Raw genomic sequence first — 22,272 nt, 5'->3', positions numbered from 1 at the left:
TACTTGAGGAGACTCATGAGACCATTGGCCTACTGGTAAAATACACATGAGAGGACACTTCAGGGGTACTCTGGGCAGAGCAACATTTAGCTGGTGGTACAGTAACAGAGAAAGGAACCACTGCCCTAGTCAATGAATGAACAGAATACCTTTACACTGGCTCATGCAGACCATATAATAAATGAAGTACTTAAAAATGCATAGTCCATGTTTGCTAAGCAGTAAAAATGTATATTTCGAGTTTACATTTAAAGACTATAGACATACCCTACATTGGGCAATCCAACGATTCCTATTTTTAAAGAGGTCCCAAACCGTCCAATCAGTGGTGGTGGCTGCTGTCCATCATCTCCCTTCTGCTAACAAAAATAACATGTCACTGTCCATTGAGAGTGAGAGCTCATAGTATTATGTAATCTAGGGTACACATTCAGCTTTGGCCTGAGCTACTGTAGTATACATAAAACACACCTTCTTGGGAGCCATGTCCTTTTCTTCAGTTTGCGCTGGCTACTAAAACTGCGCTTAAAGTATAGTGAAAAAACATAAATGCACGATTTAGAGACAATAAGCTGACAGGTGTCTAGCTAACACCACGCTGATGTCGACCGCACTAACGCCCTGCTCTCAAAATAGGACATGATTCTGCTCGAAATAAAAGATGACACTGGTAGCTTGCTAGCTGACCAATGTTTCTACATTTAAACACACACTTGTTAACATTAGGCCTAGTATGCCTACTCTACTTGAGCTGAGCTAAACTTAATTTTGTCATAGAAAATGTATGCACACATTGGCGCATGTACATTGGACCACGTAAATACTTTTCATACGTGCCTGACTGTGTTGTCTGGCACAATGCATTTGACTTGCACCACATGCACTTACAACTGATTTAAAACGTACAACACACCATTATAGGTTACTACAGGAGTTATTACAGGAGACTGACTACCCAAGAGTCAAGCCTATAACCAAAATGACAGTCTCTAACACAGAATATTACAGTGGCAGGGTGTGCTGGTTAGGCTGTACCTCATAACATGGAGGGTTAAATCAATGCAAGTAAGCAGCTGGGAGATTACTACTCCTTTAACAATGTGAATCTTCTATGCTATTGCTTGCCTGGGCGCTGGTTTTCCCCTAAGGGTTATCTCCCTCCCCGATATTTTTCTTCTTCTTCTGAACACGAATATGATTGTATATCAATCTGCCTGTTAAGCACCATTGCATAGTGAATTTCAGTCTTTCCCACATATTCTTTAAAAAAAAAGCTTCCCTTGACAACCAGAAATGTACAAACATCGGATGGAAAAATGTGAAAGGCATTCAGCAATAATTACCATGCAAGGGCGGGGACGAGAAACAGGTTGAATACTGTACATTCGAAATTAATGGAGAACCATATGGCATGCAGGTTTTTGCATATGCAAATAGCCTACTCACGACGATCGACGATCTGGTGCGTTAGTCCACAAATCATATAAAAGGAGATAGGCCTACTGTGCATCTTGATATAGATTTTACAAGATAAAAATAACACGAGTTTATGAGAAAATAACGTTTTCTACATAAAAATGAAGTAGGCTACCACCAGTATGACCCAAAACACCACCAACTTTATCTACTTGTAGGCTACTTAAAAAATAAATAAAAAATCCCTTAAAAAAAAAAAAACTTTCATACACCTGTTTTACGATAATTATATAAATGATCATGTAAAACTACTTAGAATTGAAGCAAGGCGTCCTTGCCCCTAAACTGTTTCATCCCTTGGCCAGAAACAGCTGTAGGCCTGTGGATTTCAAACAATTCCGACCATGAGTTTACACCGATTAGTTAATTGTCCACAAATAAACTTCCCTCCAGGCCTAAAGAAATTAATCCGTGCAGGAACTGACCAGAAATATCGCTCTAATCCAGCATCCTGCATCGTTTAACATGCATAAAACGAGCCTCTAATAATATAGATTTGAGGCAATCAAATGCCTTTTGTACCAATAATTTAAATGAATAGGTTTGGATTAATCATGTATCTTTTGTTGTTGAACGCCTTGATCGATGCAGCGTCACTTAGCCTCACCACAATAGATGCACAACGTTTTGTTCTACCAAATAAATCATGTTCATTGTTTAAGGTACATTGATCAATCTAATGACTTGTAATAGGCTCCTAATTGCCACAGAAAAGTGCTTTCGGATGGAGTCCTGCATGCGAGATTCAACTTCAAATTCTCACTTGAATGACACTGTTCAAATATTTTTCAGGACAAGATTTCGTCAAGGATGCTGGCATTCGGTACCAAACGTTACGCACATTGACAGACTATCACATCTTTATCATAGTAGGCCTACATGAAATTGTGTGAAATTCCAAACTCAAGTACATGTGCAACGCCATTCAAAATTAGTAAATAGTCTTAACACGGTTTCAAAATGAGTATTGGCACTCATGTGATCAAACATTTTGGCAACAGCTGTCATAATCGTTGTTTTGGTGCTCTGGTGTCCCTATCTGCCTACACCGCTAAATGTTTTTGTTTGTTCGTTATACATTACCTTACGACTTCATAATATAAGTGTTTCAATAATCAGTTAGATGTTGAATAATGTGGGAATAATCACTCTAATTAAAAGCAAGTACTCCATCGAAGGCATTATCTTCCCCTCGCTCGGCGATAAATGATTCCTCTTTTATTTACAGACAAAAATAGAAATCCAGTATAAAGATCTAGATAACACCAGAATGTGATTATATATAGAACATCAACAACAGATAATCAACAATAATGACACGGGCCTTATTTTAACCAAAAGTGCATGACACCAGACAAAACATCTCGAATTGTAATTACAAAAATGCCAAAAACGGTAAGAGAAATGAATTCTTGCATGCTCAGACACATCTTATCAGACACTCACGCTGTTCGAGCTACTTTGGCATTACAATCAAATTTGTTTATGCAGAATCGACATTTGATAGTGCTAATAGCACTCCACTCAAATTGCCATGATTGCAAAAAAAAAAAAATGAAGCAATTTTCTTGGCTCCGTTCGATGGATTTGATGAAATTGTTTTATATTCGCCTCTCTAAAGGTGGGGATTTAAAGCAGAGAGAGCCTTTGAACAAATTGCGCTTGCCTGACTGGCAGCATTCAAGCGCTATAATGGAGCATTATTTGCCCGTTTTGAATACTGTAATGCACAGCTTTCAGTGAAGCCTTTCTCTGGAAAATTGCTTTAACTTTTAAAGGGATGATGATTCACACCAAAGCAGGCCATTGTTACATTATGTCATTACCCCCTAAATGTTTAACAAGCTGTGAAACACGTTGACATATATTGCATTGTGATCTTTTAAAAAATGTATCTAAAGAAGGAAAAAAACTATAGTCATTTGGCGAAAAAAAATAGGTAACGTTGATGAGCTCCCCAATGGGTTTTCTATGATTCAATTGTATCTCCAAACGTTATATTTAGTTAGCCTAAATATTTAGTGTGCAATGCTCTATGGTTTCATTGTGCCATATGAAATCAGCCTGTGTCTGTTGAATGAAATCCATTCGCCAGGCTGACATGAGGGGAACAACATCTCCTGTGATTATTATGAGAACGTCTGCAATATTTTTTTCAAATAGTTGTATTTTAGTAGTTTACAGGTTGTAACTCTTCAGAACACCAACCACTCATCAAGTTAATTGTCACTTTTTTAATTGACCAAAATTCCCCCGCACACACTCAACATACACGCGTAAATTGGCACAGACAGGCAGGCAGACTGGCGCTTCACGCTCACGCACGTACACACACAGAGTTTACAAACAAGTCCACGATGCTCTCTTTAACGCACACCTGGCAACGTCGCTTGAGCCGATGGAAACATTTAGATAATTCACCGGTTGAATGACATACCTTGTATTGCAAGCGTCTTCACTTCAGTCAGCCATTAATCAGTGACAATGGGTCAGCTTACTGTATTTTCTGGCCTCCTGGTGAGAGTACGGGAACTTCTGCTTAAATTCATGTCCATGGACGCTGTGAGCAAGCACATGCCCTGCAAATGAAGACGTTTCCATTCCTGAAAGTGCATGACAGCTTTAGTTTTGACAAATATGAAGGCACCGCAATTCTTATAGGCCTAAGATCATTTTTTTTTCAATAATCACCAATCCCCTTATGTCATGTCATGAAACATAAAACATTTTTGGGACTCCACGAGGGATAAATGCCAGTGGTAGCTATAGCCTACACCAGAACAGTATCCCTCACAATAATATGCAATTAGAGAAATCCGTTTCAATAAGAAGCTGCAGTTGAAATAAAACAAGACAATTTGTCAGAAAGCCTTAGGAAATGCAACAGAGTGCGTCACCTAACTAAAATATATCATATTAAATGCTTACCTCTTTCAGAGGACTGGTTTACCCCAAAATGAGCTCGATTCTACAATGAAAGGACACATTGAGCCTTGATGAGAGAATACATAAAATGTATAAAAACACCACATCGTGTCTTGCTTGACAGTCAGAGTCGCACAATAGTTATTGATTGACGTGAATCTTTTAGCGTTTCTGTCCTTAGTCGAATCTCTCATTGGCTGACATCGCCCCCTTGCCAATAATCCAGCACTTAGATTGGCTGCTTGCTCTTGCCAGCTGTACTTCAAAGAACGCGCTCTCTACAACTAGGTAGTGTAGGAGCTCCGAGCCAAGAGAGAAATCGTGTGACTACGAAAAAGCACAGTGCCTGAGTCGAATTGGAAAAGTACACTATTGCAGAATTTTGACCAATTCAACATAGCAAAGGCCCTGGATATGGCTACGTCTATACTTGGGGTAAGGCGACACAATATTCGTTTTCAATTCAATGCGTAAAACATGCGTGAAAGTAGGCTTTATACTTTGTCGCTTTCTAAGAAGTTTGTGGTCAATGTTGTTTAATCCTTCAGCTTTGTTGGTCATAGGTATTTAAACTGCTTGTTTATATGTTGAACATCGTGACTCATATCGGTTTATAGACCACTTTCCTCAATCAAAAGAATTGTAGCTTTTGCCAACTTTCAATAATAGGCTATACCCAACATTGTGAGCAAACTTTCGAGACACGCAGTCAACTGAGTGACATTACTGTATATCCTCGATGATTGTGGCTGTTTATTTGGTTCAGTGGATATTTGGGTCACATTTTGATACACTCTTTACGAATAAAACATTTCAGTAAATTCAATTTTTTATCCATTATTACGGTAAATAATTTTGTAGCCTGCAATAATTGCTATCCAAACAAGCATGACAACCGAACGGTTGGTGATCACATAGGCAGACGCAAAGTATACTTCTAGCAAATACATGTAGGCTATATTATTTTCATTGCTTGCAATGTTCTAAATACAGATATTCATCTCTTTACAGGAAGAACCACGATTTGGAACTACCCCTCTAGCTATGCTGGCTGCTACTTGTAACAAAATTGGCAATACCAGTCCCCTTACCACTCTACCTGATTCCAGTGCGTTTTCAAAAGGCGGATTTCATCCTTGGAAAAGAACCTCCTCTAGTTGCAACTTGGGATCCAGTCTCCCTGGATTCACTGTAGCAACAAGCCGCGGATCGACCGGACTAACATCAACTACTGGCACAGGCAACAGCGCGTTCTGCTTAGCCTCCACCTCCCCGACCTCCTCTGCGTTTTCCACAGAGTACAGCAGTCTGTTTTCCAACTCTGCGAGCATTTCGTCCCAAGAGTCTGGGCAATCCGCCTTCATCTCCAAAGTCCACACATCAGCAGAAACCCTGTATCCGAGGGTAGGGATGGCACATCCGTATGAGTCGTGGTACAAGTCTGGTTTCCATTCAACCATCTCGGGCGATGTTACGAACGGAGCGTCCGCGTGGTGGGACGTTCACGCCAACCCTGGCTCATGGCTCGAGGTCCAGAACCCTGCAAGCTCACTGCAGACCTCCCTGCATTCCGGGACCCCCCAAGCCATACACTCTCAGCTCAGTGGCTATAACCCTGACTTCTCCACTTTGACACACTCGGCATTCAGCTCAACCGGTATAAGTCCCACGGCATCTCATCTCCTATCAACTGGCCAACACCTATTAACACAAGAGGGATTCAAAACAGTCATTCCATCATACACGGACGCCTCTGCCGCCAACGCTATGATTTCAGGTTCCAGTTCTGGTTCCTCAAGGTCATCCAGGAGGTACTCCGGCAGAGCCACATGCGACTGTCCGAACTGTCAGGAGGCTGAGCGGCTCGGGCCTGCAGGGGCCAGCCTACGGAGGAAAGGACTTCACAGTTGTCACATTCCTGGCTGCGGTAAGGTGTATGGCAAAACCTCTCACCTTAAAGCCCATTTGAGATGGCATACTGGCGAGCGGCCCTTTGTCTGCAATTGGCTTTTTTGTGGCAAAAGGTTTACAAGATCAGATGAACTTCAGAGACACCTCCGTACCCACACCGGTGAGAAAAGGTTTGCTTGCCCAGTCTGCAACAAGCGCTTTATGAGGAGCGACCATTTGAGCAAGCACATTAAAACCCACACTGCCGGCGGTGGAGAAGGTAAAAAGGGAAGCGACAGTGACACCGACACCAGTAACCTGGAGACCCCCAGGTCCGAGTCCCCAGAACTCATTTTAGACGGGGTAAACCCCAGAATCACGATCAAGGACCCATCTCCTCATGACGAGCCCTGAAGGCTGTTATTTGAATGACTTCGAAACCAACTTTATAAAGCAAATGACCAGTAGGCATCAAAACTGGCACATGTAATAAAAAACGGGCCTAAGGTTTGAGAGACAGTATTGGAGGAAACAATTATTTTAGGCAAAGCATTTGAAAACTAAAAATAATTAGATCTTACCACCATATTGATTGAATGTTCAACTCGTTATTAACCATCAAACGAAAAGCAGAATTATTCTATAGGCTATTGTAAGAAAATGACTATAAAGCTGTCAACTTAAAAATGAGCTGGAGGACATTTTAAACGGACCAGTGCGTAAAAGGGGTAAGTTAACCGAAATGAACTTGGTTGGCCCATGTGAGTCGCCATCATCTTGTACATATTGGCAACAAACAATGTGTTCTTTTCATGTAAATGTTAATTATGATTGTTTTATTCGTGTTTGGGATCCTGAAATTCAGGGAGTTTACTTTTAACGCACTTTGTGGATATGTATGTACACAGCTTTTTAAAAATTCAGTTAACCATTTAATTTCTTTGCTAAAAATATATAAATGTTTACTTGTATAAAATCACACGTACAAGCCTTTCATTTTGTCATAATTAAAATGATGTAAAATCTGAGGCAGTAGTCATGTGATGGGAATGTTTTACTATCTTGTGTCCCATATTTGTTTTCATTATTCCAAATTAAAATAAATGATGAAAAAGGGTAATTGATTTGATCGTAAATAAATACGATTGCCAAACGTAAAATGTAGATAAGCAAGAGTGTTCATTACATCAAATCAATCATATATTGCTGATATAGGCAATCGCACATAGACTTGCATTCTCTCTGAGGAATAAATCAATAGGCATAGTAAATGGCCGGAAAATACATTTCATGCCCAAATGAAAATCGTGTTAAATGGTATTAATTATGACTTGGAGCACATCGCAGCCCCCATGTGTCTTGTATTTGCGATTAGGGATTCGTGTCTTATCAAATATCTGATTAATCTCCGAGACAATCATTTGTTCAGCTTTACTTTATCTGGGGGCTTCCGAGGGGGTTTTGATGACAAAAGGACTCCTGAATATTTATTTTAATTGTCCAAATTAACTGCTTTAATTTGCATGTCAAACGGAAAGATTGCAGTCCAATAATAAGGACACAGCATCTCTAAGCTTTCCTAGAAACTATACACTTGATTTGATGTTATGGGAACTGTTTAAAAAAAAAAAAAAAAAAGGAAAGAAGAAGGGGTAAAAAGCCATATGCAAATGTTGAATTTGAAATGCTCTTGTCGCGGCGCAGTCAAATGGTCCCTGCGTGTTATTTGAATATCAGTGGCCCCGTACTGAAAGGGTTCAAGGATGCTCTCTGAATTCTTTGTGCTTACCCAGTGCAGCGTCCGATCTCAAAGAAAAACCCGGGGAATAATTACAGCGTGAGCCCAGGCCTGGGAATACATTAGGGAGAGGCATCTCATCCAGACAACCTCTTCATGAAGAGGAAGTTCAATTGACCAGAAGGCAATGGAGGGAAATTATTTTCATTTCCTTTTGTGTGGCTGGGTTTAAAAGAGAGAGATCAGGAAAATAACGACCAAAAATAACATTGACATGTTCTATAATGATCACCAAATTTGAGTTCACGAATAAACAACTAAAACTGAAGACTAAAATGCCTAAAAAAAACAAAGGCATATATCATATATTTAGCATTTAATATCAATGTGACATTTTAAATGCGCAGGCATGATTTAAAATAAAATAGACCCATTCAAAATCAGGCTACTATAATATAGACTAACAAATAATACATCAATGCAACCCGCAGTTGCAAGTGTGCTTATTTTTTAAATTATAAATTAGCTGTTTATTTGCAGTGACTTTCTGATGTTATTTTTTCTTCTTCTGGAAAATATTTTTCATAAAACATTTAGTATTATACTGTAAATCATTAACATAGTTTGCAATTATATGGCTACAATAGGTGGTTCAAATCAAAACGATAAGTGCGTCCAAATGCTTTTGGGAGAGAGACGCCTGGTGTTGCGGACAGTAAGTGCTGTCAGTTAGCGCTTTGTTGCTTTCCCTGGAATGCCCTCTCACTGAGCATTAGGCAGAAGTCATCTTTGTTTTCAAGCCACAATAAAAGAGAGAGATCAAAGAAGAGAACCAGTGCGACGTTACGGGACACATTTCGCTGCTAAAGGGCTCACGCCATTCTCCTCGTCCCCAGGGTAAAAACAATGTCCGTCATCTCACAATGGAAGATGGCAAAAATATTTTTCTTGTGATAATGACAAAATTACAATTAATCAAACCAATTGGATAGCCTAAAGCATTTGAAGTATAGGCTTATAGATGCACACCTCCCTGCATTATTGGAGGTAAATTGGCTACACAGAATATACAAATCTGAAGCGACTGAAACAAAACGTGCAAGTAATTCTCGACTTTTTTTTATCAGGAATGATCAAAGCATATCATATCGACATTAGTTATCCATCTAAGCTAATTGCTATGGCTTTTCCAAAAATATATGGCTCCCAAACAAATACGGACTCGTAGGTTACACTGTTCATTAGGTCAAATGAACCCCAATGACCTCATGGTTTCTTCGGTTTTGTCCATCATGGTGATCTTGTCATGCAGGCAGCTTACAAGTAATATCTAAAGGCCAATAGGCACGCAGTGTTGTGTAAATCATGCATTGAGTTTTACACTAAAGGTAAAATTACATGCATCGACTTCAATTCGGAATTGGGTCTTCAGTGTTAAACATTTGAAACAAACTTGAGTTCTACACACTAATCACGTATGCAGGCATACTCATATGGATCGCATAGGCTACTGAACACTCAAGAGATTGAATGTCATTAGTCAACCATGCTCCTGTTTAGGGCACTTGTTGCAAAATACCATTGTGAAACAAGCTACATAATTAGGCTAGACTTGTAACAAATGTGATGAAACACGGTTACAAGCATGTGGGAACATAACAGTTTCCCACTGGGCACAGACACAATTTGTTTTGTTCAGTAATGTCTAGTTCTGATTTACATTTGGTTGAGTTGTCAACTAATGTGATATAAACAAAACAATTTACCATGCCATTTGATTTAGGGTAAAAGTTGGGTGAAAAAAATACCAAATCCATTACTTTGACAATCAGTTTTCGACGTTGGTTCAACGTCACATAATGTTGTTGTTTAAATAACATTGATTCAAACATTTTTTTTTTAAATTGCCCAGTGGGTTGTTACACTTTCACCAAACCAAAATATTTTCATTACGATTTGCTATAATATTATTTTAGTATTTTGCAGAGTTATCATGAATAAAATGACAACCATGAAGTGCATGCAAGACAATGTGACAAATATTTCTGTGGTTCAAGTTATTTTTCATCTACTGCTGCCCTCTAGTGGAGGAAAATAACATTTGAGGGCCTTCGCTCTCATGATGCTGTAGCAGTCAAATAGCAGGTAACATCAAAACGACCAATGACCAATACTGTGCAGGCTACTAAAACTTTGGTTTCTATGTGTTGTTTAATGTTTAATAAAGTGACCACACTTAAAGAAAAAAAACAACATTTTACAGTAGCATCATAAAACATTGAAAACATTACACGTTCGTGTGGAAAAAGATTAACTTTGTTTATAGGCCAGCAAAATAAAAAGGTATGCCATTACTGTCCCACTTTGTAAGATTGTCTACTCTCACAGTTTAGCGCTTTCTCTGAGCTCTATCTCGGCTTCTGGCTCTTTTCTCCCTCCCTCGGCCCATACTCCTGCTTCTACTCCTCTCTTTACCTCCCCTCTCTCTCCCTCTCTCGTGGCTTCTACTCTTCTCTTTACCTCCCCTCTCTCTCCCTCTCTCGTGGCTTCCACTCCTCTCTTTACCTCCCCTCTCTCTCCCTCTCTCGTGGCTTCTACTCCTCTCTTTTGCTGCTTTATCCTTCGCTCCATCTCTGCTCCTATTCCTCTCTCGTCTACTTTTCCCCTCATCCCTACTGTGAACCTGGTCTTTACCTCTCTCACGGCTCCTGCTTCCTTCTGGGCCAGGCTGGGAGCTGCAGCTGGTTTTCTGCCTCTCCCTGCTGTCATGTCTGTGTCTCTCCTGACGTTCTTCCACCCTCATCTTTCTCTCTGGACTGTACTTTCTGCCCTCGCTCCTGCCTGGCTCAGCCCTCGTTTGTTTCTTCTCTCTGGTATCGTCTTCGTGCCGTTTCGGTCTGGAGGTTGGGCTCCGTGACCTGCTCCTGTGAGAGGCGGCCTTGGTCTTACTGTTGACTTGTCCCTCACTCTTCATGTTATCACAACAGGAGTCCTTTCTCTTGTCCTTCCTCTTCTTCTTCTTTTTCTTCTGGCTCTTAGAGTTGCTGTCAGAGTCTGAGTCACTGTCACCATCACTGCTGCTGCTACTGTCACTGGAGCTATCACTATCATGCTTCTTCTGCTTTCCTTTACTCCTCCTCTTCTTCTGCTTTTTGCCCTTCTTCTCTTTCTTCTTCTCCTTCTTTTCTAGACGATCCAGTTTCCTTTAAAAAAAAAAAAAGAAAGACAATATATATTTTTTTAGTAGATCACGTTTACTTTTATTTTTGAATGAATCATCCTGTGTCTTATTTTACAATGAGCATACTTTCATCCAAAACAACTAAATCTATGAATGAATGCTCTCCTACCGGAGGAGCTTCTCTTTCTGTTTAGTAGTCAACGACTTCAGGAATTCAACCTCCGGATCCTCCTCTTCTTCACTGGCGACATACTCCTGTAGCAGGAAAACAATGAACAATAAGTCAAACACAATTCAAGATAATTCAAGAGCAAACACTAACTAAGCGTGCATATACATTTCATGTAGAAGATATGTCACAAATGGTTAGAGGAAGCAAGTAAGACAAGAATAACATCTGCTGAACAAAAATACAAATGCAACAATTTCAAAAGACTTTTACTGAGGTTCATAAGGGAAAAAAAAAATCTGTCAATTGAAATAAATTCATTAGGCCCTAATCTACAGATTTCACATGACTAGGAATACAGATATGCATCTATTGGTCACAGATAAGGGCGTGGATCAGAAAACCAGTCAGTATCTGGTGTGAGCACCATTTGACTCATGCAGCACGACACATCTCCTTCGCATGGAGTTGATCAGGCTGTTGATCGTGGCCTGTGGAATGTTGTCCCACTCCTCTTCAATGGCTGTGTGAAGTTGCTGGATATTGTCAAGAACTGGAACACGCCGTCATACACGACGATCCAGAGCATCTCAAACATGCTCAATGGTTGACAAGTCTGTTGAGTATGCAGGCCATGGAAGAACTGGGGCATTTTCAGCTTCTAGGATTTATGTACAGATCCTGCAACATGGGGCCGTGCATTTTCATGCTGTGTAACAGTATAACTTTAGACCGTCCCCTCGCCCATACCCGGGTGCGAACCAGGGACCCTCTGCACACATCAACAACAGTCACCCACGAAGCATCGTTACCCATCGCTCTACAAAAGCCGTGGCCCTTGCAGAGCAAGGGGAACCACTGCTTCAAGGTCTCAGAGCAAGTGACGTCACCGATTGAAACGCTATTTAGCACGCACCACCGCTAACTAGCTAGCTATTTCACATCCGTTACAGCTGCAACATGAGGTGATGGCGGCAGATTAATGGCACGACAATGGGCCTCAGGATCTCGTCACGGTATCTCTGTGCATTGAAATTGCCATCAATAAAATGCAATTGTGTTTGTTGTCAAGTGCTTAAGCCTGCCCAACCCATAACCCCACCATGGGGCACTCTGTTCACAACAGCAAACCGCTCACCCACACGATGCCATACATTCTGTCTGCCATCTGCCCAGTACAGTTGAAACCGGGATTCATCCGTGAAGAGTTCACTTCTCCAACTGGCCATTGAAGGTGAGCATTTGCCCACTGAAGTCGGTTACGATGCCGAACTGCAGTCAGGTCAAGACCCGGGTGAGGACGACGAGAACGCAAATGAGCTTTCCCAAGACGGTTTGACAGTTTGTGCTGAACGTCTTTGGTTGTGCAAACCCACAGTTTCATCAGCTGTCCGGGTCGCTGGTCTCAGACGATCCCACAGGTGAAGAAGATGGATGTGGAAGCCCTGGGCTGGCATGGTCTGCGATTGTGAGGCCCGTTGTATGTACGGTCAAATTCTCTAAAACGATGTTGAGGCGACTAATGGTAGAGAAATTAACCATTTCTGGCAACAGCTCTGGTGGACATTCCTGCAGTCAGCATTCCATTTGTACACTCCCTCAAAACTTGAGACATCTGTGGCATTGTGTTGTGTGACAAAACTGCACATTTTAGAGTGGTATTTTATTGTCCCCAGCACAAGGTGCACCTGTGTAATGATACTTTAATCAGCTTCTTGATATGCCACGCCTGTCAGGTGAATGGATTATCTTGGCAACGGCAAATTTCTCACTAACAGGGATGTAAACAAATTTGTGCTCAACATTTGAGAGAAATAAGCTTTTAGTGTATATGGAAAATCTCTGGGATATTTTATTTCAGCTCATGAAACATGGGACCAACACTTTACATGTTCCGTTAATATTTTTGTTCATTATATATACCACCGCATCTTGTGTTGCAACAATCCTATAATTTCCACAGTTAGTCAATTGGTCACATGTGATGAGACTAATGTTAAACTTGAAGCGACTGGAATAGTGGTTTGGTTTACTCTGATAATTGGGCAGTTTGCAGCAATCACATTTAGACCAGGGATTTGCCATGGGTATTGTTGGTGTTTTTCTTCAGGGGGAGAAGATGAACAGAAGATTACCTGCGATGGATCACAAACAGTAGAATTTCTCCCAAGGACACATTTCTTCAGGGCAAATCCACTGTTCCGCATCTCCGCCATTAACTCAGAGGGGTGCATTGACGGACCTGTTAGCACAAATCACAGCCTCAAAGTCCCATTGATGTCTGACCACATCTACCACGGCCTCCACAGTGGGGAATTCAGGGGTGGCTTTGTTAACAGAAAGGTATACCAAATCAACTCACTCGTCTTTTGGTTGAGCAAATCATACAATATCATTCTCCCAAAGCAGTGGTTAGGGGAATCAGAATACACAATACTTTCATTTTTCTCCCAGCACAGGAGGGGCTCCATTATGGCCTACACTATCAATGCCATTCACAGGACTGTCCCACGGTAAACATTACTTGACTAATCCACTTCCTGATTGTAGCAGTCAGAATCAGCTCCACAGGACACCAGGAACGATGGCAACTACTGCTACATGGTACAGACTAGAGCTGGGTGATATTTACAAAAATCCACATTGCAATAAACTGCCTGAATTGACACGATAACAAATAGAACGATAAGTTTATAACAATGTGCACCACAGATTTTAAAATTATAATTTAAACTACTACTGCTAGTTTGAGGGCTGTAGCCATCAGTTGTCCTATTAACAAATCACCCATATTAGCAAACGGATTTCATTTCAAACTTCACATTTCTCTATATAGGCTACTTATCATAATGAACCAAATCAGCAAAATGCAAAAGTATTTGGTATCGATAATTCAATTTATTGTCCCAGCTCTAGTATAGACTTTTCACAAATATACAATGTAATAGTGAATTATATTCTATTAGACAAATTATTCTATAATTTTTTTGTGCGCCATAGGTGCATCATACAAGTTCTTTATTCAAATTATTTCAAAGGAATTGGTGAAGAAGATATAATTTTGTCGTTGAGAATGAAAATATGAATTCTTCATAAACCATTACGTCTGTGAAATACTATTCATAATTACCAGCCGGCTAACTTTTTTTTAACCTCTACTTACCCTGATAGGTCAATTAAAAACAGATTGTTTTTTGTACCTGCTTCCTCTGTGGGTGCAGCGCTGGCATTGATCCCAGACAGGCCGAAGAGAGGGCACTCTCTGTCTGTATTCACATGGCCCCATTTGTGACACTTGATGCATCTCACGTTGCGAACCTGAGAATCACAGGTGATTAGACTGAACTTACATCCATTCAGTCCATCACTCATACCTATAATGCATGACGTAACGTAAATAAACACATTGTGATCCCCAGTTCAACATGATCCTTTTCCTTTAGCGCCACCAAGTGTCAAATTCCAACACACGTTTGTTAACAGAAGAGTATTTAGCGCTGACGATGATGATATTAAAACAGCAGATTGTTATCAATAGTTAAATTAAACATAAATGGGCACATTAATCTATTATAAAAAGGTTCACACACACAGACACAACCAGTCAAAAGTTGGGACACACCTACTCATTCCAAGCCTTTATTTATCATTTTATTTTTTACTATTGTCTACATTGTAGAAAAATAGGGAAGACATCAAAACTATGAAATAACACATATGGAATCATGTGGTAACCAAAAAAAAGTGTTAAATAACTGTTAGAATTCAGAATATTCAAAGTAGCCACCCTTGCCAGCTTTGCACACTCTTGGAATTTCAATTTCTCAAACAGCTTCATGAGGTAGTCACCTGGAATGCATTTCAATTAACAGGTGTGCCTTGTTAAAAATTTATTTGTGGAATATATTATCTTCTTAATGCATTTGAGCCAATCAGTTGCATTGTGACAAGGTAGGGGTGGTATACAGAATATGGCACTATTTGGTTAAAGACCAAGTCCATATTATGGCAAGAACAGCTCAAATAAGCAAAGAGAAACGACAGTCCATCATTACTTTAAAACTTCTTAAGGCTAGGGGGCGATATTTTCACGTCCGAATGAAAAGTGTGCCCAAAGTAAACTGCCTGCTACTCAGGCCCAGAAGATAGGATTTGCATATTATTAGTAGATTTGGATAGAAAACACTGAAGTTTCTAAAACTGTTTGAATGATGTCTGTGAGTATAACATAACTTATTCGGCAGGTGAAACCCTGAGGACAAACCATCCAGGATTTTTTTCACTCTTTTCAATGGGTTTTCTATGGGGATCTGGATTTCTAAGGCACTTGCTTGCAGTTCCTATCACTTCCACTAGATGTCAACAGTCTTTAGAACTTGGTTGATGTTTTTCCTTTGTGTAATGAAGTAGTAGTGCAGTTCAGAACGAGGGCCGAGTGAAGTGTACTGCTTGTTAGAGGCGCGTGACCTGAAAGCACGCTCCACTTTGTTTTCGTCATGTATTGAACACAGTTTATCCCATCTTAAATTTGATTGATTATTTACGTTAAAAATACCTAAAGTTGTATTAGGAAAGTTGTTTGAAATGTTTGGAATAAGTTTACAGGTAACTTACTAGATATTTTGTAGTCATGTTACGTGAGTTGGAACCAGTGTTTTTCTGGATCAAATGCGCCAAATAAAATTGACATTTTGGATATATAACGACGGAATTTATCGAACAAAAGGAAAGTTTGATATTTATGGGACATTTTGGAGTGCCAAAAAAAGAAGATATTCAAAGGTAAGGCATGAATTATATCGATAATCCTGAGTGTTGTGTCGCTCCCGGCGGGTTGAAATATGAAAGTCATGTGTTTGTTTGGTGGGGTGCTATCCTCAGATAATCGCATGGTTTGCTTTCGCCGTAAAGCCTTTTTGAAATCTGACACGTTGGCTGGATTAATTTGGTGTATTGAATGTGTGATTTCATGAAAGTTGAATATTTATAGTAATTTAATTTGAATTTCACCGGATGTTGTCAAATCAATCCCGTTAATGAGATTTGATCCCTAAGAAGTTAACTTCTCTAGGGTAGGTGGCAGCATTCGGAATTTTGGATGAAAAGCATGCACAAATTAAACAGCCTGCTACTCGGGCCCAGAAGATATGATATGCATATAACTGGTAGATTTGGATAGAAAACACTCTAAAGTTTCCAAAACAAATCAAATAGTGTCTGAGTATAACAGAACTGATTTGGCAGGCGAAAATCGGAGAAAAATCCATTCAGGAAGTAGTTTTCTTTTCAATGCCATTACAGTATCCATTGACATAGGACTCAAATTGCAGTTCCTATACCTTCCACTAGACGTTAACAGTCTTTAGAAATGGTTTCAGGCCTGTATTCTGATAAATGAGGGAGTAAGACCAGTCTGAATGAGTGGACCCTACAGTGTCACAGCTTTTTCATTCGCAATTCCGAGAGAGTGCCTTTCTTGTATACCTTTTATATATTTATATTTTATACCTTTTATATTGACAAAGTTATTGTCCGGTTGAAATATTATAGATCATGTAGGCTAAAAACAACCTGAGGATTGAATATAAACATCGTTTGACATGTTTCTATGAACTTTACGGATACAATTTTGATTTTTTTGTCTGCCTGTTTTGACTGCGTTTGAGCCTGTGGATTACAGAAGAAAACATGCAAACAAAACTGAGGTTTTTTGGATATAAAGAGACTATATCGAACAAAAGGAACATTTATTGAGTAAATGAATGTCTCCTGACTGCAACCATACGAAGATCAAAGGTAAGGGATTAATTTTATCTCTACTTCTGACTTGTGTAACTCTTCTACTTGGCTGGTTACTGTTTGTAATTATTTGTCTGCTGGGCTATGTTCTCAAATAATCGTAAGATATGCTTTCGCCGTACAGCATTTTAAAAATCTGACACCGTGGTTGGATCCACAAGAAGTTAATCTTTAAACCTATGTAAAATATGTTTTGTTTTCTGAATTTTTATAATGAGTATTTCTGTATTTGAATTTGGCGCTCTGCAATCTCACTGGATACCCTAGAGGTTAACTGCAGCTCAGATTGCAGCCCAAATAAATGCTTCACAGAGTTCAAGTAACAGACATCGCAACATCAACTGTTCAGAGGAGACTGCATGAAATATTGATTTGTCTAACACTTTTTTGGGTTACCACATGACCCCATAGTTTTGACGTCTTGTTCACTATTATTCTACAATGTAGAAAATATACAAAATAATGAAAAACCCTTGAATGAGTAGATGTTCTAAAACCTTTGAACGGTAGTGTATATTCACCTGAATTCCAAATGGTTGATCCCTAATAGCCATGTCATCCTTGGCATACCTAGAAAGATGAAAGAGAAAGTATCAACAAATATACATTTAAACTCAAGTCATCTAAATGTTTGTACCGATCAACACAATTACAGACTTACTTCTCTCGAGGGGCCGTCTTTTGCCACTCAAACTTGTATTCTGATTCACCTTCCTATAAGAGAAGACACAACGTATAGAACATTAATAAGATATGCCTACATATCTTGCATCACTCATCTCATATGTATATACTGTATTTGATACCATCTATTGCATCTTGTTTATGGCGCTCTGTCATTGCTCATCCATATATTTATTTGTACATATTCCTTTACTTAGATGTGTGTATTAGGCAGTTGTTGTGGAATTGTTAGATTACATGTTAGATATTGCTGCACTGTTGGAACTAGAAGCACAAGCATTTTGCCACACTCGCATTAACATCTGCTAACCATGTGTATGTGACCAATAAAATGTGATTTGAATAATAAACCAACACCTTTTTGCCTTTAAATCTACAACATTTACCAGAGTATAAATGAACAAAAATCTAAACACAACATGGAACAATTTCAAAGATTTTACTAAGTTACAGTCCATAGAAGGAAATCAGTCAATTATAATAAATTCATTAGGCCCTAATCTATGGATTTCACATGACTGGGCAGGGGCGCAGCCATGGGTGGACCTGGGAGGGCATGGGCCCACCCACTTGGGAGCCAGGTCCACCCACTGGGGAGACAGATCCAGCCAATCAGAATGTGTTGTTCCTCACAGAAGGGCTTTATTGCAGACAGAATTACTCCTGAGCACCTTGTCAGCTCGGGGGATTCAATCTTGCAACCTTACAGTTAACTAGTCCAATGCTCTAACCACCTGCTTACATTGCACTCCACGAGGAGACTGCCTGTTACACGAATGCAGTAAGCCAAGGTAAGTTGCTAGCTAGCATTAAACTTATCTTATAAAAAACAATCAATCAATCACTAGTTAACTACACATGGTTGATGATATTACAAGTTTATCTAGCGTGTCCTGCGTTGCATATAATCGATGCGGTGCGTATCGTTGCTCCAATGTGTACATAAATATCAATGTCTTTCTTAAAATCAACACAGAAGTATATTTTTAAACCTGCATATTTAGCTAAAAGAAATCCAGGTTAGCAGGCAATATTAACCAGGTGAAATTGTGTCATTTCTCTTGCGTTCATTGCGCGCAGAGTCAGGGTATATGCAACAGTTTGGGCCGCCCAATTTGCCAGAATTTTACGTAATTATGACATAACATTGAAGGTTGTGCAATGTAACAGGAATATTTAGACTTATGGATGCCACCCGTTAGATAAAATACGGAACGGTTCCGTTTTTCACTGAAATAATAAACGTTTTGTTTTCGAGATGATAGTTTCCGGATTCGAACATATTAATGACCTAAGGCTCGTATTTTTGTGTGTTATCATGTTATAACTAGGTCTATGATTTGATAGAGCAGTCTGACTGAGCGACAGTTGGCAGCTGCAGGCTCGTAAGCATTCATTCAAACAGCACTTTTGTGAGTTTGCCAGCAGCTGTTTATGACTTCAAGCCTATCAACTCTCGAGATTAGGCTGGTGTAACCGATGTGAATTGGCCAGCTAGTTAGCACGCACCCCGCTAATAGCGTTTCAAACGTCACTCGCTTTGAGACTTGGAGTGGTTGTTCCCCTTGCTCTGCATGGGTAACGCTGCTTCGAGGGTGGCTGTTGTCGTTGTGTTCCTGGTTCGAGCCCAGGTAGGAGCGAGGAGAGGGACGGAAGCTATACTGTTACACTGGCAACACTAAAGTGCCTATAAGAACATCCAATAGTCAAAGGTTAATGAAATACAACTGGTATAGAGAGAAATAGTGCTATAATAACTACAACCTAAAACTTCTTACCTGGGAATATTGAAGACTCATGTTAAAAGGAACCACCAGCTTTCATATGTTCTCATGTTCTGAGCAAGGAACTTAAACGTTAGCTTTCTTACATGGCACTTTTACTTTCTTCTCCAACACTTTGTTTTTGCATTATTTAAACCAAATTGAACATGTTTCATTATTTACTTGAGGGTAAATTTATTTTATTGATGTATTATATTAAGTTAAAGTAAGTGTTCATTCAGTATTGTTGTAATTGTCATTATTACAAATAAAAAAAAAAATTTTTTATTTTTTATAAATTGGCCGATTAATCAGTATCTGCCTTTTTTGGTCCTCCAATAATCGGTATCGGCATGGAAAAATCATAATCGGTCGACCTTTAGTAATGACCATGCTGTTTAATCAGCTTCTTGATATGCCACACTAGTCAGGTAGATGGATTATCTTGGCAAATGAGAAATGCTCACTAACAGATATGTGAAACAAATTTGTGCACAAAATTTGGTGGAGTAAAAATATTTTTGTGCATATGAAAAAATGTGGGGATCTTTTATTTCAGCTCATGAAAAATGAGACCAATGTACATGTTGTTTATTTTTGTTCAGTGTATTAATGCTTTCTTAGAGAAGGCTTTCTTAGAGAAGCCTCTAAACAAGAGAGGGATTTTAAACATGAGGTGCTTACCTCTTTGGTCTCTTCTTCTCAGTGGAGTGGAGAGTGCGTGAGAAAAGAGAGCAGAGATCAGTGGAAAGTCATATGGTTTGTTTTGTATGGTGAAAAAATGCCCATCTAAAGGAGCAGAACCAGGATTGATGTAGTTACCTTTGTCTGCCCCAGGTGGCGCTTCATACATGAAGTTGAGACCATTTTTCACACGATCATCTCCCATCAACAGTCTAAGGAGAAAGGTTTTAACAGCCGAAACGTCAGACAACGGGTTTCAATCGGTTATGTGATCAATTAGAGCTGTGATTTTACACAATACAACATTTAGGTATACATTTATATGACAAGTACACCAACTTCCAGTGGTTAAATAATGAGAGACTAATAAGAGGTCCTATGTAAAGGCATAATTGAGATCCAAGTATCCGGATCATGTTATGCAGCCACAGATCCTCAGGAATATCTGTAACCCACCTGTTGTTGTAGGTGTCTTGTTCTTTTAGGTAAGAATTCATGAGGTCCTCCTGCTTCTTCTTCTCGAATGTTAATTTCTGCTCTGCTATCCATACCTGTACAATGGTAAAATGGATAACATTGAGAATAGCCAAGTCATATTTGTATCCTAGTAAACGCACTGTATCTATGGGACATAGCTAGCTAGCTATCTTTCTGAATGTTACATAATGTAGTTAGCTAGCTAATGTGCTAGTCAATAACTGTTGTTAGCCCCCAGGTGGTGAAGGTCGGAAACAACTCCACTTCGCTGATCCTCAACACTGGGGCCCCACAAGGGTGTGTGCTCAGCCCCCCTCCTGTACTCCCTGTTCACCCATGACTGCGTGGCCATGCACGCCTCCAACTCAATCATCAAGTTTGCAGACGACACAACAGTAGTGGGCTTGATTACCAACAACGACTAGACAACCTACAGGGAGGAGGTGGGGGCACTTAGAGTGTGGTGTCAGGAAAATCTCACTCAACATCAACAAAACAAAGGAGATGATTGTGGACTTCAGGAAACAGCAGAGGGCGCTGAGGCCACTGCAGAGGCCACTGTAATAATGTTTACATATCTTACATACTCATCTCATGTTAATACTGTATTTTATATTATCTATTGCATCTTGCCTACGCTGCTCGGTCATTGCTAATCCACATATTTATATGTACATATTCTTATTCCATCCCTTTAGATTTGTGTGTATTAGGTAGTTGTGGAATTGTTAGATTACTTGTTAGATATTACTGGATTTTCGGTACTAGAAGCACAAGCATTTCTCTACACTCGCATTAAAATCTGCTAACCATGTGTATGTGACCAATAACGTACAATTTGATTTGTTAGCTAGCTAGCGTCATACTGGCTTGCCAATGTTAGCTTACTGATTTAACGAAACTATATGCCTATAGTAGCTAGCTAGAGATCATTATTCGTATAAGTAAATAACATCTAGATGTGATACGTTCAAATTGGAAATACATTTTCTTCAGCTAGCTAGATAACTGTTAGCTTGCTAAATCCAAATGAGGTTATATACGTCAGTTAGCTAACCAAGCTAGTTACTTCCTGGTGAGCAAATCTATACCAAAGATTTGCCACTTACCTTTTTTATATTTGACTTAGATGCAGGGTGAAAATCTTTCTTGCACATAAAATTAGCAAAAGACTTCCCCATGATTGAAGAATATTAGTTCGCTAGCTAGGGGATTAAATGCGAAATGTTGTCAAACTCGTCCTGACAAAAACAAAACTCTCGTTACTAGTTACCACAGCCACAAAGTGATAAACCCCGCATATTTGTAGAATTTATTCTTCTTAAAATGTGATTTCAACTTAACTTTAACCCTAATATTAACCACACTGTGGATCTTATGCCTAACCATGAATTAAGAGCAAAAATAAAAAAAATTGTTTTCATTCATTTTTACGATATTATTAATTTGTGACTGTGGTAACTAGTGGAAACACCCAAAACAAGGT

The 22,272-nt window shown here is 39.5% G+C and overlaps 3 protein-coding genes across 4 annotated transcripts in view; 1 reads left to right on the top strand and 2 right to left on the bottom strand.

Moving 5' to 3' along the window:
* Window positions 1–4,531, bottom strand: part of LOC110501445 (obg-like ATPase 1) — a 75,467-nt gene extending 70,936 nt beyond the window's left edge. The window contains exons 1-2 of the transcript XR_005038792.1: window positions 4,405–4,531; window positions 3,914–4,079 (exon numbers count right to left, since the gene is read on the bottom strand). The gene's annotated coding sequence lies outside the window, so the exon portion shown is untranslated. The remainder of the gene's footprint in view (window positions 1–3,913; window positions 4,080–4,404) is intronic.
* Window positions 4,532–4,704: 173 nt separating this feature from the next.
* On the top strand, window positions 4,705–9,918 carry sp9 (sp9 transcription factor). The gene is made up of 2 exons (XM_021579010.2): window positions 4,705–4,836; window positions 5,413–9,918. The coding sequence occupies exons 1-2, from the start codon at window positions 4,816–4,818 to the stop codon at window positions 6,703–6,705; spliced, it is 1,314 nt and encodes a 437-aa protein (XP_021434685.1). The 5' UTR covers window positions 4,705–4,815; the 3' UTR covers window positions 6,706–9,918.
* Window positions 9,919–10,221: 303 nt separating this feature from the next.
* On the bottom strand, window positions 10,222–22,241 carry cir1 (corepressor interacting with RBPJ, CIR1). 2 transcript variants are annotated; one of them, XM_036958800.1, is made up of 11 exons: window positions 21,896–22,241; window positions 20,766–20,860; window positions 20,448–20,521; window positions 20,310–20,323; window positions 17,840–17,892; window positions 17,700–17,748; window positions 14,580–14,697; window positions 13,515–13,621; window positions 11,380–11,465; window positions 10,595–11,232; window positions 10,222–10,504 (listed from the first exon to the last, which is right to left on the bottom strand). In XM_036958800.1, the coding sequence occupies exons 1-11, from the start codon at window positions 21,965–21,967 to the stop codon at window positions 10,419–10,421; spliced, it is 1,392 nt and encodes a 463-aa protein (XP_036814695.1). In that variant the 5' UTR covers window positions 21,968–22,241; the 3' UTR covers window positions 10,222–10,418. The 2 variants fall into 2 exon arrangements, with proteins under 2 accessions (XP_036814695.1, XP_021434684.2); XM_021579009.2 differs by having other exon boundaries at window positions 10,222–11,232.
* Between the last annotated feature and the right edge of the window lie 31 nt (window positions 22,242–22,272).

This window comes from Oncorhynchus mykiss, chromosome 22 (assembly GCF_013265735.2).
Source record: "Oncorhynchus mykiss isolate Arlee chromosome 22, USDA_OmykA_1.1, whole genome shotgun sequence".
Classification (NCBI taxonomy): domain Eukaryota; kingdom Metazoa; phylum Chordata; class Actinopteri; order Salmoniformes; family Salmonidae; genus Oncorhynchus; species Oncorhynchus mykiss.
Note: the sequence above shows the minus strand (reverse complement) of the source record. Positions and strands in the feature narration are given on the sequence as shown.

What these genes read in the sequence shown, in the direction of transcription:
- cir1 (XM_021579009.2), bottom strand. Translation starts at nt 21,967, where the DNA reads ATGGGGAAGTCTTTTGCTAATTTTATGTGCAAGAAAGATTTTCACCCT. An exon ending in CTGTTTGTGATCCATCGCAG is followed by an intron (nt 11,466 to 13,514) that starts GTAATCTTCTGT and finishes TTCCTGCTACAG; the next exon opens with GAGTATGTCGCCAGTGAAGA. An exon ending in CAGAAAGAGAAGCTCCTCCG is followed by an intron (nt 11,233 to 11,379) that starts GTAGGAGAGCAT and finishes TTTTTTTTAAAG; the next exon opens with GAAACTGGATCGTCTAGAAA.
- sp9 (XM_021579010.2), top strand. Translation starts at nt 4,816, where the DNA reads ATGGCTACGTCTATACTTGGG. An exon ending in TGGCTACGTCTATACTTGGG is followed by an intron (nt 4,837 to 5,412) that starts GTAAGGCGACAC and finishes ATCTCTTTACAG; the next exon opens with GAAGAACCACGATTTGGAAC.